Source organism: Bufo gargarizans, chromosome 5 (genome assembly GCF_014858855.1).
Source record: "Bufo gargarizans isolate SCDJY-AF-19 chromosome 5, ASM1485885v1, whole genome shotgun sequence".
Lineage (NCBI taxonomy): Eukaryota > Metazoa > Chordata > Amphibia > Anura > Bufonidae > Bufo > Bufo gargarizans.
This window is the reverse complement of record NC_058084.1, coordinates 185,456,162-185,472,032: the sequence shown is the minus strand read 5'-3', so window position 1 is coordinate 185,472,032 and position 15,871 is coordinate 185,456,162. Positions and strand designations below refer to the sequence as shown.

The 15,871-nt window shown below is 41.3% G+C and overlaps 1 protein-coding gene across 1 annotated transcript in view; it reads right to left on the bottom strand.

The window, feature by feature from the left end:
- Nucleotides 1-15,871, bottom strand: part of CNTNAP2 (contactin associated protein 2) — a 2,163,381-nt gene that overhangs the window by 136,573 nt on the left and 2,010,937 nt on the right. Inside the window, exon 17 of the mRNA XM_044295439.1 lies at nt 1,872-2,042. Within this exon, the coding sequence (XP_044151374.1) occupies nt 1,872-2,042 (171 nt within the window). The remainder of the gene's footprint in view (nt 1-1,871; nt 2,043-15,871) is intronic.

Sequence of the window (15,871 nt, the reverse complement as noted above, 5' to 3'; positions counted from 1 at the left end):
TGTCACGATTGGGGCACTATTACTAATGAGGGCAGTCTGGGAACACTATAAATATGTGGGGGACTATCTGTATGGCACTTATTTTAGAAGTCTCATCTTTGGGAGTATTGGGGAGCACAGTGGACACGGTATTGGGGGGCAGCAGGATTAAACTGTTGAGGCACCATGAGGAGAAGGGGGATGATCAAAAAGCGAGGAATCTAATATATCTGTGTGGCAAACTCTACAGAGATAAGACATGGCTAAATGACACATCATGGTGGTCTGCTCCCAGTGGAGAAGTAAAGGAAATAGAACATGAACATCACAGGAGACATAATTGAATGTAAGAGGCATGTATTGCTGTATTCTCCCATGTGTTTGGTAGTGTGGAATGTAATGCCCATCCAAATATGTCTTTAGCAGTAGGGCTTGGGGGGGGCATCTCACTTTTTGCCTCAAGTACAGTAGCAAAAAACCTAGAATCGGCCCTTGTCAGGGGTATTAATATAAGGTCTAGTGGGACACGTCTCTAGCACACTTGGGTGGGGAAGTGGAGAGAGGTGCAGAGGTCTGGAGGTCAAGGAATTGTCTTATAATAAAATATTTATTTACTCTGTTAGAACATGCAAACCTTGACAATCTTTCAATTGGAATACATCTGGGCCTAGGTATTGCTGTTACACACTTATTATGGTTCCCCCATTTGTTATTTAGAATTCCCTCAGTAGTCCCACCTAATGTGTTGAATTATGGTGTAAAGAAGCCACTTCAAGTGCAATTATTTTTTGTTGCTGGCCTGTTAATTATCTTGAATCACTCCTCTGTCTGTGTGTACAAGAGGATCTAGATGGTTCAGTAGGAGTTACTGGTAATGCCTGTCCACCAGCAATGGACACAAGGAGAATGATCTGAATGGGATCATATATAGCAGAAGGGACCAAAACAGCAATATCTAGATCATTTTTTTAATGAATCCAATGAAAACATATTTTGAATGATCTAAAAGAGGAGATTAATATTTATTCGGTCGACAATCCATTTAAGTTACCACAGACAGAATTTGTCATTAAAGCATGATCCAGGTAGCAGCTCTGTTGGGACTGACAGAAGAGGAAGATGGAAAGAGTCTGCAGTGAGAACCTATCTTCTGCTTACTACAGCTCCTCCTTCATTGCCTGGATGTGATAGCAATCAGCAGCAGAGTTAAGTATGTTTAATGTCTGTAGCATAATGTTTATTGTTACAATGCTTCACTTTACACATATAGAAGGGAGGGGGAGTGCAAGCAATGTTCTGCCATTTTTCTGTTGGGGACTGAAGGATGTTCATGGAGGAGGATGTGGAGGAGGCGGATAAGCACCTAGTGTGGGAACCAGACTGACACAAATGTGGAGATGTCAATGTGGTCTCATTGCTGTGGTGCTTCTTCGCAACTGCCAAGAAAGCATTGACCCAGTGGGCCATGACAGACATGTCCTGTACCTGCCTGTAACAGCTTCTCTAAGTTCCACAGTAATGTATTCACATCCGGCCCTGAAGTCTCATGGGAACACGTTCACATTGTACAGTGCATGCACAGACCAAGCTCCCTTGGGTACATCTTTACTTCCTGACCTGCAGCATGAAGGTCAGTGAGTGAAGCCCCTGGGAGCATCAAGGTACAATGGCACCGCCCTCGTTGCTCCTAGGGGCTCACTTGCATATTATAAAACATCAGTTTTTTCAAGAATGCAGGCATCTAAGAAGATGGGACCAAGACCCTGATGTCTCAGGTGAGATGGTCTCAGAGTGTGACATATCTGATGACTGAGATCCTTTAAGTCTGTTTGAATCAGGTTAAAAAAATGTCTAGCTAAAGCTCTACATAGGTTTCATGTCAACCAACTTACATTTTAACTCTATCTTGATGAAGTCGGTGTTTCCTCTGTTTTCCACAAAAACTCCATCAGGGGCAGAAGTTTTAAAGTAGAAAGATATGTCAGCACTGGTCTCTCCTTGGAATGTAGAGAAGTGAAGAAAGGAGTTGGGAGCAACAAAAGAGACCGCATTCCAATAATTTTCTGAAAATTGAAGCAAACAAAAACACGTCACATTAGATTTAAGGCAAGTTTGACAGAAACACATTCATATACATTCAATTTACCAACTTATATTTATTCTGGTAACTGATTATGAGTCTATTTTACACTGGTCTACAGTATAGCTAGTAGATATGTAAGGCTATACACTATATAGGTGTGTTCACATGACAGATTTTGAAAATCCTCCTGCAAACTGAAGGAGAATGGAATCTGCACGTTTCTGCACAGAGTCTGTGGTTTTTTATGTGGTTTGTTGATGCATTTTTAACCAATGGGTGTTTAATACAAATCTGCATTTTTAGCTCGTAGTTTTGGGCATGGATTGCACCAGAAACAGCTAAAAAAAGTGCTACTTCCCATTGAAATGAATAGGAGGCTGTTTTTACATGTTTCTGGAGCTGGTTTGGGGGCAGAAACCAGTGTGAACTGGCCCTATAGATTTTATTTTTTTATTCAGTTACTATAGTACATTAGTTTAACCTATTAATACCCAATACTTCATAGTTAGCACATGTTCACATTAGTGTTGTCCTAAAATCAATTTTGCCTGTTTGTATAATTGAAGAAATGATATTGTAAGCCTAGGCTGAAAAAGAAAGCAAAAAAGTTAAAGAAATTACAAAACTTTTTATTTGACAATTGTAATTTTACACTACAGGCTCAACAAATCAGTCTGCAAACCACTCAGATGTAGATGTGTCAGGAAAATGAATGAGCCCTGTGTACTGCGATAGGGTCTTTGCCATAACTCTTCCTTTGCTCAGATTCATAATCTGAATGTAGAACCTTGGACTTCGTTTAGCACCTGTGATGCGTACAAATAATCTTTTATTTCATTGCAAACCAACTGTTCTCATCTGTCCATCTAAGATGCAGCAGCGAGAAGAATAAAAGCAGAGCTCATTTTTGTGTCATTTGTATTTTATGTTGACCTAGCTTGGAAGAAAATATCAATTTGATGCAGAAGCTTTAAATCACCTAAACTTTATCATAAAGTCGACCACAGATGGATGTCATGACTTGTTCAATTTCCGTTTTATGGTAGTTTAAAGTCTGTTTTTAAACGCTCTTGTTTGATTCTCAAAAAGAAAAAAAAAAAAAAACGATAAAAAGAGCCTGCGAAGATCAAAGCCAAGGTTACCATGTGACACAAATGGGCCATATTATCTCACAAATACACAAAATAGATAACATATAAAGTGGCCCATCTTTACGAAACAATGAAACAAGCCATTTGTTTTAGGTTTATAGGATAACTATATCATCCTCATGATACAACCGAACTTAAAAATTCAATCCATCTCTTGATTATGAGACATATCTTTTAAAATACTCTACTAACGTAAACTGATATAGTCTATATGGATGCCTTTTAGCTATTATTGAAAAATTAGGCTGTGGGATACTGTTGATCCCCATTAATTAAACCTACATTTTAGAGCAGCTTTTGCGTCATGTTAGGCGCCATTCACACGGCATATTTTGACAGAGGAATTTGGCGTGGATTCTGTGCCCAGTACAGAAACTGCCTCCCATTGTTTTCAGTGGGAGGCCATGATTTATGGCCACCATGGTGCCAAGAAAAGACATGCCCTTTCTTGGTGCAGTCACAGAAAAAAAAATATGGTCGCATAAATGATAGCCTGACCTTCCATTGAAAACAATGGGAAGTGATTTCAGAGCTGCCACCTGGAGGTTTTTGGCTCAGAATTTGTTCCCAATTCCACTGTCAATATACTCCATCTGAACGGCCCTTAAATTAACCTGCAGGAATGGCTACAGCAGGAATATGAATACCTACAGCAGATTAAGGTGGGGGCACAATGTAAGGGTTAAAAAAAATCTAACATGTGCTCTAGCTTTAAAGGTCTTTGAAAAACCAATAGCTACTAAATTCCAGGTAGTTATGTAGGTGCCAGGATATGATTTGCATTGCTGAGGGATCATGGTCACACAGGTACAGACTTTCACTGTGTTACAGTCTCCCGTTGTAATCTGGTACAATGGCGGCCAATGCTGAACTCGACGTTGTTTAAATAGTATAAACAAGTTTTCTAAAGCTTTTTAACTGATGACCTATCCCCTGGTGCCTTCTGATCAGCTGATCGGTGGGGGTCCCAGGTGTCAGACCCTACCAATCAGATAATGATGAACTATCCAGAGAAGCTGAATGTAGCTGAAGTCATCCAGCAGTGAGTTGCTAACCATGCATGTGTAGCATAGGTGTAGAGGAAGTCAATGGAGACGAATTGGTTTTCTCTGACACAATAGAAAACGGATCCGTCCCCCATTGACTTTCAATGGTGTTCAAGACGGATCCGTCATGGCTATATAAGACATAATACAACCATATCCGTTCATGATGGATGAAGGCGGTTGTATTATTGTAACGGAAGAGTTTTTGCAGATCCATTACTGATCCGCAAAAAAAGCTAATGTGAAAGTAGCCTTATTCTTTTTAGATGAACAAATATTAATATGGTAAGTTATTTATTTAGTTTGCGCACTTGCATGGCGGTACTATATTCCACAGAACTTTACAGACATTAGCATCAAGCTGTCCCCAATGGGGCTCACAATCTAAGGTCCCTATCAGTAGGTCTTTGGAGTGTGGGAGGAAACCAGAGTACCCGGAGGAAACCTACGCAAACACAGAGAGAACTAACTTCATGCAGATGTTGTCCTTGGTCAGATTCAAACTTAGGACCCCAGTGCTAACCACTGAGCCACCGTACTGATGCCACAATCTAGAAGACAAACCTAAATTCTGGAGGACTACTCTGCTTCCTGGTGGCCTATCCTTTGTATAAGCTATTTATTTTTGATTGGTGGGGATATGACTGTGAGAGTTTTAACCCTTCAATGTAAATACAGGTTGAAAGGATGCACTACAAATGATCGTATTTAGTTGGTGCTGCCACAGAAGCAATTTCCACCACAAAAGTTAAAAAAATAAAATAAGAAATGTTTATTTTACATACACTATGAATTTCGTGTGTAGACAGCAGACTTTGTCAGCTCTACAATCAGTGGCGACTCTAGGGGGGGCACAAAGATACCACAGTCAAAAATGGGGGGCAAAAACAAAATAAGTTGTGCATCTGCACAACTTATCTTCTTTTCATATAACAGTCGATATGTTTCTACCTGTCTCCCTTTTAAACCTTTTCAATCAAGCATTGTTTACATAGCTACATAGGTTAACTTGTCCAGCTTTTATACCTGGTACTGCATCTTGTCTCATTCACTTGAATCAGATGAGCTACAGTACCAGTGCCATGGCTTGTAAAGAAGAGCTCTGCATCCCTTACATTGTGCTGATGAGTGAGGGTCCCGGAGGTAGAACTCCCCACTGTTAAAACAGTGATTTTAATGATACCTCATTCTGTCACCTCGTTTTAGCTTCTAGAGCTGCGGACATGCACGGCTAGATCGCCGCTAGCATGTCCGCAATATACCTGTCTCATAGCGCTGTGTCCTTTTATTGTGTTTAAAAAATGATTTTATAGATATGTAAATGGCCCTGGTAAGGTGCCCAAGGGGCTGTACTAACCTTCTTGGTGCCAAGCCAGGCCCCCCTGTGAAGGAGCCCAGCACCGGCTGCGCCCTCCGAATGTCCTCCTTTCTTCACAGTTAGATTGCCGTAATCTTGGGATGCGCGAGCTCACACATGCGCAGTTCCTTCCCTGAGGCTGATGCCAGCACAGGAAAGGAGCACTATACCGCCACTGCGCATGCGCGAGCTCGCACATAGCGAGATTATGGCAATCTGACTGTGAAGAAAGGAGGACATTCGGAGGGCGCAGGCGGTACTGGGCTCCTTCACAGGGGGGGTGGCTTGGCACCAAGAAGGTTAGTACAGCCCCTTGGGCACTTTACCAGGGCCATTTACATATCTATAAAATCATTTTTTAAACACAATAAAAGGACACAGCGCTATGGGACAGGTATATTGCGGACATGCTAGCGGCGAACGAGCTCTATAAGCTAACACGAGGTGACAGAATGCCTTTAATGTCCCATTGTACCCCTTTCAGCCAATTAATGGAAAAAGTATTTATGTATTTTATATACTTGGAGGTGAGTAAAAAAAAAACAAAAACAATACTGGGGGTCTAGTTTTGGTGCTCCTAGACTGAAAACTACTCTAGTCTCTGACTGGAGTGTATTTCAGTTGTCATTTAAGCCTGGAGCAGGCATAAACGTTAGTGAATTTGCTGGTGCCTATGGCCCGGCCCCTGCTTTCCCCTAGGACAGCATAAAAACATAGTGTGCGCCAAAACATAGGCACACAGGCATTTGAAAAGTCGCCTTACATCTAAAACTGCCATAAGAGGCCATGATACATGACCTCCACTCAACTTTGACATCTGCTGTGTTTCCTAGATATACAGTTCTTATGTACATGAATCCTGGAAGCGCTTTTATTTGCTGCACCTGCCTATTCAATGTGACAGAATATGAGGAAACCTAACGAGAAAGAAATCAACAAATAGGCATAAAAGCCAAAGAAATATGCAGCCATAAACGCTGAGTGCTTCTGTATCTCTGGGAATGAAGGAATAGAAATTCACGCTTCGCACTAATTAATCAGTGGAGCAATATCAATGTATCAATTATATGTTAGTTTATTGTGACAGGTATAGCTGATGCCCTGGGTCTAGTTAAAAGGAAAATAAGGCAGCATGCATTCGACATAAGCAAAATAAAGCAGCATGTAATTGATACCTTGATTCTCTTGCTCTGATTTATTAGGAAAAAGGTTTCTCATTTGCTTTTTGTCCCACTCACCAGATGCTTACAGTAGATCTGCTGTGAATAAAATGTATTGCTTTCTCTATTACTCTTTTATGAAATCAAAGAAACATTTGTTGTACAGTTGGAAAATATTTAAAATTGCTTAATCTAGTAATATTAGGGTAGCTTGACACTAGAGCTAGACACCTGCCGCAGATGTTTGGATCCAGCATTGCCAGACGCTACCTGATACATGCTAGCCCCATTAACTATAATGGGAACAGGAGGAGTTCCAGCCGTAACGTGACAAAACATGCCTGGAATCGTCCGATTCTCGACATATTAGCCGGGTTGCAGCCGGATCGCCGCTGGTCCCCCATTATAGATAATGGGGCTGGAGAGCAACGCACCTTACCTTACAGCAATGGCTCAATGCAGAGAAAACCAGTAGACTGTTCCCTGCTGGAACAGCCTGCCAAATATAAAAACGCGTGAAAACTGGCCTATGTGTATGTGGCCTGAAGCTTAGGTACTGCTAAAAGCTCTCAGGGTGCTGCCACACCTTCAAGTTTTCTTATTCCGTTTTAAAAGCAAAAACCAGACCTGGATCATAAAAGGAGGAAACATATTAAGGGCAGATACAACTCTTTTTGGAATCTCTTCTTGGTTTCGACTTCAAAACCAGCAGCAAAAACCAGAATGTGTGGCAGTACCCTCATTTACCCATTCATTATAGCTAGTGACATAATACCACCAGGAAGTATAGCAAGTGATGCTCCAATGTTTTCTGGGCAAGCCACGTATACATAGAGACATTTTCATTGTGCAAATAAATGCTGCGTAGTTTAGTAGAAAGCATACAAAATTAATGGCTGTGTGTAGAAATCATTAATACAAAAATATATTAGAGAACTCATCAAAAGGGCTGCCAGAGGATATATATTTTTAATTGTGGGGATTCGCTCTGGTAGTTAGCACTAGCGGATGCAGTATACAGGCAAAGTACACAGTTGTTGAATCAAACAGCGGTGTTTATTCACACATTGGTGTATAACAAAATGCAGATAAGGTGTATCACAAAACTCATGTGGCTTGGTGTTTGTTCACACACAAGGAAAGTCCATTAACAATAAAAGTCACCTTTTCTGCTCGGTGTTAATTCACACCCTGTTAGCAGTTCAGCATCATCAAGTCCATAGGCCTGAGTCCTCCAGCACAGCTCAAACCTCAAATCCCAGCACAGCCCTCAGTTCGCAGCACACAGACTCCTGAGCTCCACTGTCACCCACCCAGCACTTTGACTACTCCCAGTAAGAGCTGTCCCGGATCAGCTATAACAGCCATGCTAAATCTTTAGGTGTCAATTAGCAGTAGCTGCTGCTGACACATAAAATACCGGCTCTTACTTCACAGAGGCCAGGAACCTCTGTGACACAACCATCCATCCACGATGATTCCAGGTACCTTCTTACATTGTACAGAAATGGTCAATGTGAATAAAATAAATAAAAAATCTGCGCCTTCAGGTTCTGGGAAGATGGCTTTGTACCATAGCCCTGTGAACTCCTTACCACTATTATACATTATGTTCTGTACAAATACTGCACCATGTCTGTTGGAAGAACATCATAATGGTGCATGGAGCTATGTAAGGATAGCATGGAAAAGAGGGATAGAAATATAGAAATCATAATTCTGCATAATTCAGCCGCTTTAGATACATTCTGCCCAGAGGGCAATTATCAAAACTGTGGTTGATTATGATTCATTTTATTCCCATTGTTTCACTAAAGCTTTACCGACCAACATTTTTTTTTATTGTACCAGTGTTTCATGCAGTTAACAAGGCTAGGACCTTAAAGGATACAGCATTATGCAATAATTATCTCTTTCTTGATGGTTCAGTGCAATGTAAAAAGTTAACATGTGTCTTTACAATGTATATTCTACCAAAAAATGGGTAAAAAATTAAATAAAAGATTTGGATTTATCAAGTCAAAGTCCTAACCTTAACCCAATAGAAATGTTGCAAGAAGATCTGAAGCGAGCAGTTTATGGGAGACAATCCACCAACATAACAGAGATGAGGCTGTTTTGTATGGCAGAATGGGCTAAAATTCCTCCAGGCTGATGTTCAGGACTAATCAACAATTGAAACATTGCCGTTATTGCTGCACAAAGGGTTCACAATTGATACAAAGGTTTACATACTTTTGCCACTCACAGGCATGTGATATTGGATAATTTTCATTAATAATGAAATGACCAAGCGTAATATGTTTGGCTCATTTGTTTGATTTTGTTTCCTTGATTTACTATTAGGACTGTAATTTTACAGGAGGAAAGCCCTGAAATGGAAAACTAGGAAATCTGTCACCACATCTCAGAGCATTGTGTTTCAGTGGCACTCCTGTTTAAGAGTCTTTTTGAAAGCACATGCTATATACTCTTTTTGTGCCCTGCCAGCCTGATTGGCTGAGGATAGATTTACACTAGCATTTAAGAACTCTGGCAGGCTGTTTGTCTAGCCAATTCTCAACATATTTGTGGGGATGCGGTTAGATCTCCATCAGTCCCCATTATAGTTAATGGGGCTGATCGGCATTCAGGCAACTTCCAACAATGCTGGACCCAGGGAGCTCCGGCAGGCTGTTCACTCTCTATTGAGTGATTAGGCCTCTTCCTAGGCCAAGTGACATCACATTTATTCGTCAAATAGCCTAGGAACAGCTCAGTCCCATTCAAATGAATGGGGCTGAGCTGCAATACCAAGTACAGGCGCTATCCAATGGACGGTGCTGTGCTTGGTAAGTTGTGAGGTGGCTTCCTTACACAGCTGATAGTCGTGGGTGCCAGGAGTTGGACCCTCGCCGATCTCATATTGATACCCCATCCTGAGGATAGGCCCTCAGTGTAAAAATCCTGGAGAACCCTTTTGAGAATAGAGAACGATGCATGAATTAGGCATCTTACATGAAGTTTCTACAAGAGTACATTTGTCATTTATAAAGGACACAGGTGATATTGGTGGAAATCATTCTATGACAGCAGGGAAACCAAATAATGATCAGTCATAGATTATTTATTCAGTAGCGCCCCTTGATCTTCGCTTTATGTACTTTTCAGAAACTGTTGCCTGTTAATGACAGTAATCATGGATATTTAGCATTACTTTTGAAAGAAAAGCAGTTTCCTGAACTAGTTTATTTTTCTTTCCTTAAGAAATAAGATTACACAGCACACAGCGGATATAAATTATTGCCATCAAAGGAGCTACTCTCAATACATTGACTTTTGGCTCCTCTTGCAGCAATAGTGCTGATTTTTAGCTTTCAAAAAAAGAACGTTAGTTTCAGGATTAGGAAATCTGCTGACCACCCACCGCTTTGAAAGCTGTAATAAGCCTTCAGAATCCCAGTGTTCTCTAAACAGATACTTGCCTGGTCCCAAATGGATGTTTAACCTAGATGCTCACTGTTAAGGTGACATATCCTGGCAACAAAGGTCTGTACTTAAAAGACATGTTCGGCTTGTAGTTGAGCACTGCTGATAATAATAACAATAATAATGCCAGTCAATGAATAGATTCATAGCTCCTTTCAAATCTCCTAGGAGGTTATTATATGAATAAGACTGGAGGGTTTTGTATTAAAGTTAATGGGGACACAGTAGGTAGAATTCATCAAAAAAGGTACTGTCTGTTTTCCAGCAGAAGACACAAAGAACATTTGCTTTCTGGCTGGTAAATAATTAAACAGTATTATGCCTTTTCCCAGTTGGCAAACACAGATTATTTGGATAGATAAACACTCTTGACTTTGTTCTTTGTGATTTACATATGTACAAAAAGTATCTTTAAGCTACAAGAATAAATCTTTCATCCACTGAAATGCCATCCATGTATCATCCAAACGGGCGAAATATGTAGATTCCCCTGGTTTAGTCCATTTCATACGCATTGAATGATCCTCCTGTCACCTTAAATACTTATTTAGTTATGTATAAGAATATAAAAGTAGTTCTATTTGTACCTAGAGATCTATTCTCTGGAGACTATTGATGTCTAGTACATGATTGTCACTTTGTACTAATGGAGATTGCACCACAGGATTATGGAGGCTATTTATGTGACTGAGCTTGGAAATGATGCCTCTACAGAGTAAATGTACTAGGGCAGCCTTGAGGTTTTGAGATGCACTTTGCAAAAGGTGGTAAATGTGTCTTCTTAGAAGTTCTTCTTTTTAGCAAGACTAATACAAAGGTCAAGACTCAATCCATGACTATTGAAGGTCTTTACCTCACTGTGTGCACACTATAGGGCAATCCGAGTCAAAATATCTCTGTACAATAGAGCACCCCAAAACACAATTTATTTAGCATTGCAGTGAAGGGTCCCATAAAAATTCCCTCCAGTTACATTTTATAAGCTGTATTTCCCTCTTGTAGCTCAATTCTGCCCAAAGTATGCAACTTGAACCTTGAAAAAGAGTTAAACAACTGTACAATTAATCTTCATCAAAAGCCTCTCACCATTTAGGTCTACAGCTCCTACAGTCTCCATGGTTAAAGACTACATGCAAACTGGTAAGTGCACATCAAAAGTGGAACACTTAGGCTGCAATTGGTCTAGCACTGATGGAAGTGAACTCTGAAGTGTAAGGAATGCTCCTGTTCTTCACCAGGCTGTTTGGACTTGAACGTTTGGATCCTCAGGTCATCAAGCTCAGAGTACTGTAGTCACTGGCTGGATGTTAGACCCAGAGAGTACTCAGATGGAACCGTAGGTCCTAACTAGAAGATGAACAGATAGCAACAATCCAGAAAGAGCAAACAAAAGCAGAGTCAGAACTTACGCTAGAATTTAAACCCAGGGAAAACACAGAAAAGTGACAAGGACAAGACATTAAGCAAAATCTAGTAAGAGCGAAGAGTCTAAACAGGGGCCTTCAGTATAGATATATAGCAGGCTACATGCAGTGACAAGAAGAGATGATATACAGGAACGTTTTAGTAATACCGTATGTTGCTAGTTAAAATAAGCAGCCGGATTTGGTATGTATCCCATTGTCAGGCCAACAGGATTCTTGGGTTAGTGACAACAGTGATGAACGTTCAGTCACCATGGCAGTATGACACACATGTCAGCAAGGAAGAACAGTATTAGAACATGTAGAGATATGTAACTTAATCCTCTTTAGTCTGATCCTATTGCTGTATTCACTTTCATCTGTCTTCAAAAGGTTAACAAAACGTAGGGGACAGATGTAAAACTAATTTCACACTAGTGTTAAAATTTCCAGCAGGCTGTCCCGGCAGAGGAACATCCTGCCAGAGTTCATCGTATCTGGCAGAGCTGGATACTGCCTGCACTGCCAAAGCCTATTGACTATAATGGGACCCAGGGAGGATCTGGCTTATTTCCGGAATTAGTTCCAGCTACAAGCAGCGCTTTTTGTCTGGCCAAATACCAGCACTAAGGCTGAAAATGGGATGTACCCCCACTGGGTCCCATTATAGTCAATGGGGCCTGGCGGCACTCCAGCCATTTCCGGATATGCTGGATACGATGAACTCCAGCAGGCTGTTCCTCTGCCGGAACAGCCTGCCAGAAGATTTTAAAACTTGTGTGAAACTAGCCTATGAGAGTGTGACTGCAGAATCTGACTACAAAGGTTTGTTGCTGTGGAGAAACATTGGTCTGCATAGGTGCTGTAGACATAAAATAGGAGGATATTTGAAATCAAGACTATTTGCAAAGATGGGGCAGTAAAAAGAAATTGGTTGCAAAGGTGGACATATTGTACTACATTATTTAACTCTTGATAGTTGGAAGCAGAATCATTAAATGCATTTGGATTCCATCATATTCACAAACATCACACACACTGACTGTGATAAGGTCTCTCAATGCTTTTTATCCAGACCTTTAACCATGGTTACAGTAATTCCCCCAAAGAGCATGAGATGTGGCTTAAAGGGGTTGTCTCACTTCAGCAACAGCCAACACTTCAATCGAGTAGCGGTGGCCATGCTTGCACACTATAAAAAAAAGCGTTGGGACCATAGGAGCTTGCGTAGGCATGCACGTGCTGCGGCTCTACTGGCCATCTCATATCTGCACTGCAGCAGTGGCCATAGCTCCTGGAAACGAGCAGTTTAAAACATGATGGAAAAATGAAGCCAGCAAAGGAGTCAATATGGACAATCACAGTACAGTAGAAAGTCCCTTGCATTAACTTTCTCGTTGAAAGAAAAAGGAAAAAGTCTGGTACCGTGTTAGCCTATAGAAAAATAGTTTAGTGCTCTCATTAAGAGAAACAAAATAAGAGTATTGCAGGTTTGATACCTTTTAATGGCTAACAAAAATTGAAGCAATGATGTTACATAGCGAGCTTTCGAGACATCACCAGTCTCTTCATCAGGTGTACTACAAGAATATATGAAGAAACAGCAATATATATACAATAAGAACAGAGGCATGGGGGGAAATGAATGGACATTTAAAAAAAAACAAACAAAAAAAAACAGAGCAACATATTAAAGATCTTGAGAATGAGTCCTTAATTATTTTACAGATAAGGGGTGTGAAAGTTTTATGGTCTCTAAATTGATGTTATCTCAGAGACCTGGTGCCCCGACTATGTCTTCAGATCTTGTAGTGTGTCATAAATCCCGGGGACAAATTCAGTCCAGTATTCAAAGTGTCAAGCAGTGTTATAAATTTGTATTCCCAAATTCTTCTAGCTTTTTGGGATTTGAAGTTACCTTTTAATATGAGAACTTTCATATGTTCTACATTGTGTCCTGGGCTACAGAAATGCTTAGCCACAGGAAAGTGTAGCTTCTTCTCTTTAATTGTGTGGTGGTGGGACCTCATCCTTGCATTGAGTCTCTGTCCTGTTTCTCCAATGTAGAGGCCTCTAACAGGGCATTTAGTGCAGAGAATCAGATAAACAACATTAGATGTAGAACATGTGAATGTCCCAGGGATCCTATATTCCTGCTGTGTGTTGGGAATCCGGATCTTATCTGTTGTCATTATATGGGAACAGGTTTTGCATCTGCTTATATTACAGGGATGGGTTCCTTTTTCTGTGGTACCTGGCCTTGAACTTGATCTGATCAAAATGTTCCTTAGATTTGGAGGTTGTCGGTAAGCTAGTAAGGGGGGGGGGGGGGGGGTCTGGGAAGATTGTTTTTAGTCGTTCATCCTTACGTAGGACATGATGTAATTTTTTGGCAGTTTTCCTCAGTACCTCTAGTTGTGGGTTGTAGGTCACAACCAGAGGTCTGCGCTGGTTCTGTTTCTTTTCATTGTATTGGAGAAGTTGACTTCTAGGGATCTTGGTGGCTCTTGTGATCTGATCTTCAATTGAAGCAGGATGGTAGCCCTGGTGTAAAAATGTCCTTTTCAGATATTGTAAATGCTCATCCCTGTCTAATGGGCTGGAGCAGATTCGGTTATATCTGACCGCTTGACTATAAATGATGGACTTTTTAATATGTTTTGGGTGGAAGCTGTCCCATTTGAGGTATGTAGGCCGATCAATAGGTTTCCGATACAGGGATGTCTGTATTGAGCTGTCTTGAAGTTTTATGGTGGTGTCCAGAAAGCTGACTTCTGTGTGGGAATAGTTGAGGGTCAGGTTTATGGTGGGATGGAATTTGTTGAATTGTTCATGAAATTTTATCAGTTCATGTTCAGAGTCGGTCCAGATTATTAGGATGTCATCAATGAAACGGAAGTAGGCCAAGGGTTTTTTGAGACAGGATACCAAAAAGTCATTTTCCAGTTTTGCCATGAACAGATTTGCATATTGCAGTGCCATTCTACTGCCCATGGCGGTCCCAGTACACTGTAAATATATCTCCTTGTCAAAAGAGAAATAGTTATGGGTGAGGATGAATTTGGTCAGTTGTAGTACAGACTCTGAGACGACCCCATTCGCCTCCAAGTATACTTGGCAATTAGTTAATCCATCATTGTGCGGGATATTCGAATACAAGGATTCCACATCCATGGTTGCCAAGATTGTGCCTTTAGGGAGGGGACCTATGGCTGACAGTTTGTTCAATAAGTCAGTGGTGTCCTGTAGATAACTTTTTGTGTTCCTCACTAATGGTTTCAGGATCCCCTTTATCCAACCTGAGATTTTTTCAGTGAGGGTTCCCACACCTGAAATGATCGGCCTCCCTGGATTCCCTGCTTTGTGATGTGATGAATACCACCCCTCGTGCCCGCTGACGTCAACCACGTCAAGCTCACGAGACCCGGTCTGATCACAGGGTTTACCAAAAACGCCCTCCAGAGGAGCACGTAAGGTCAGGCTGGTATAGTTTACACACACACCTCCTGTCCACGCGGGCACAGAGAGGCAACAAGCTGAGAGAGACAGTTTCTCGTTTGATATAAGCCCGATCCGCTAACGGGATTATATAGGGGCAGAAACCAACCCGCGGTAGCTTATAACTAGGCCAAAACACGGATGTGGGGATTCGTGATCGAGATACAAGATAGCACAAGATTAAATTATAAATTTAATCGCTGTAAGAGCACACTAGATATAACACAATATACACAGACAATATATACAGTGGTCTGAGGTGACAGATACAGATTATATGGGTACAACAGGGTTAAGCAGTGTAAAAGTAAGTTACCAAGTATGATGAAAGTTCCTTGTGATGTCCTGAGCTGGAGTCCACACGATGGGCTGTGATCTCCTGCTATTTCCTGGGTCCCTCTAAACACATATGTAGGATGTGACCCCTCTTCAGAGAAAGACATGCCTACTTGCTGGCACCAGACTTTTAACCTGTAGCCGGCCCATCCCCTCCCTGCCTCAGGGAGGGGTCAACTCCCCCTCTTCTGGGCTGACAGCCAATGACCCACAAAACCCTTTAGGGTTAATATCTCCAGACCAGAGGGTCACAGGGAGATGGTTCTGGGACTAATGGACCTGCCTGGGTTCCGGCTACAAGTAGAGCCCAAACCTGGTACCAGTATGTGGTTTCTATAGGGAGATATGGGTATCTCCCTACCCCGACTGGGTACGAGTAAACAAAGACCA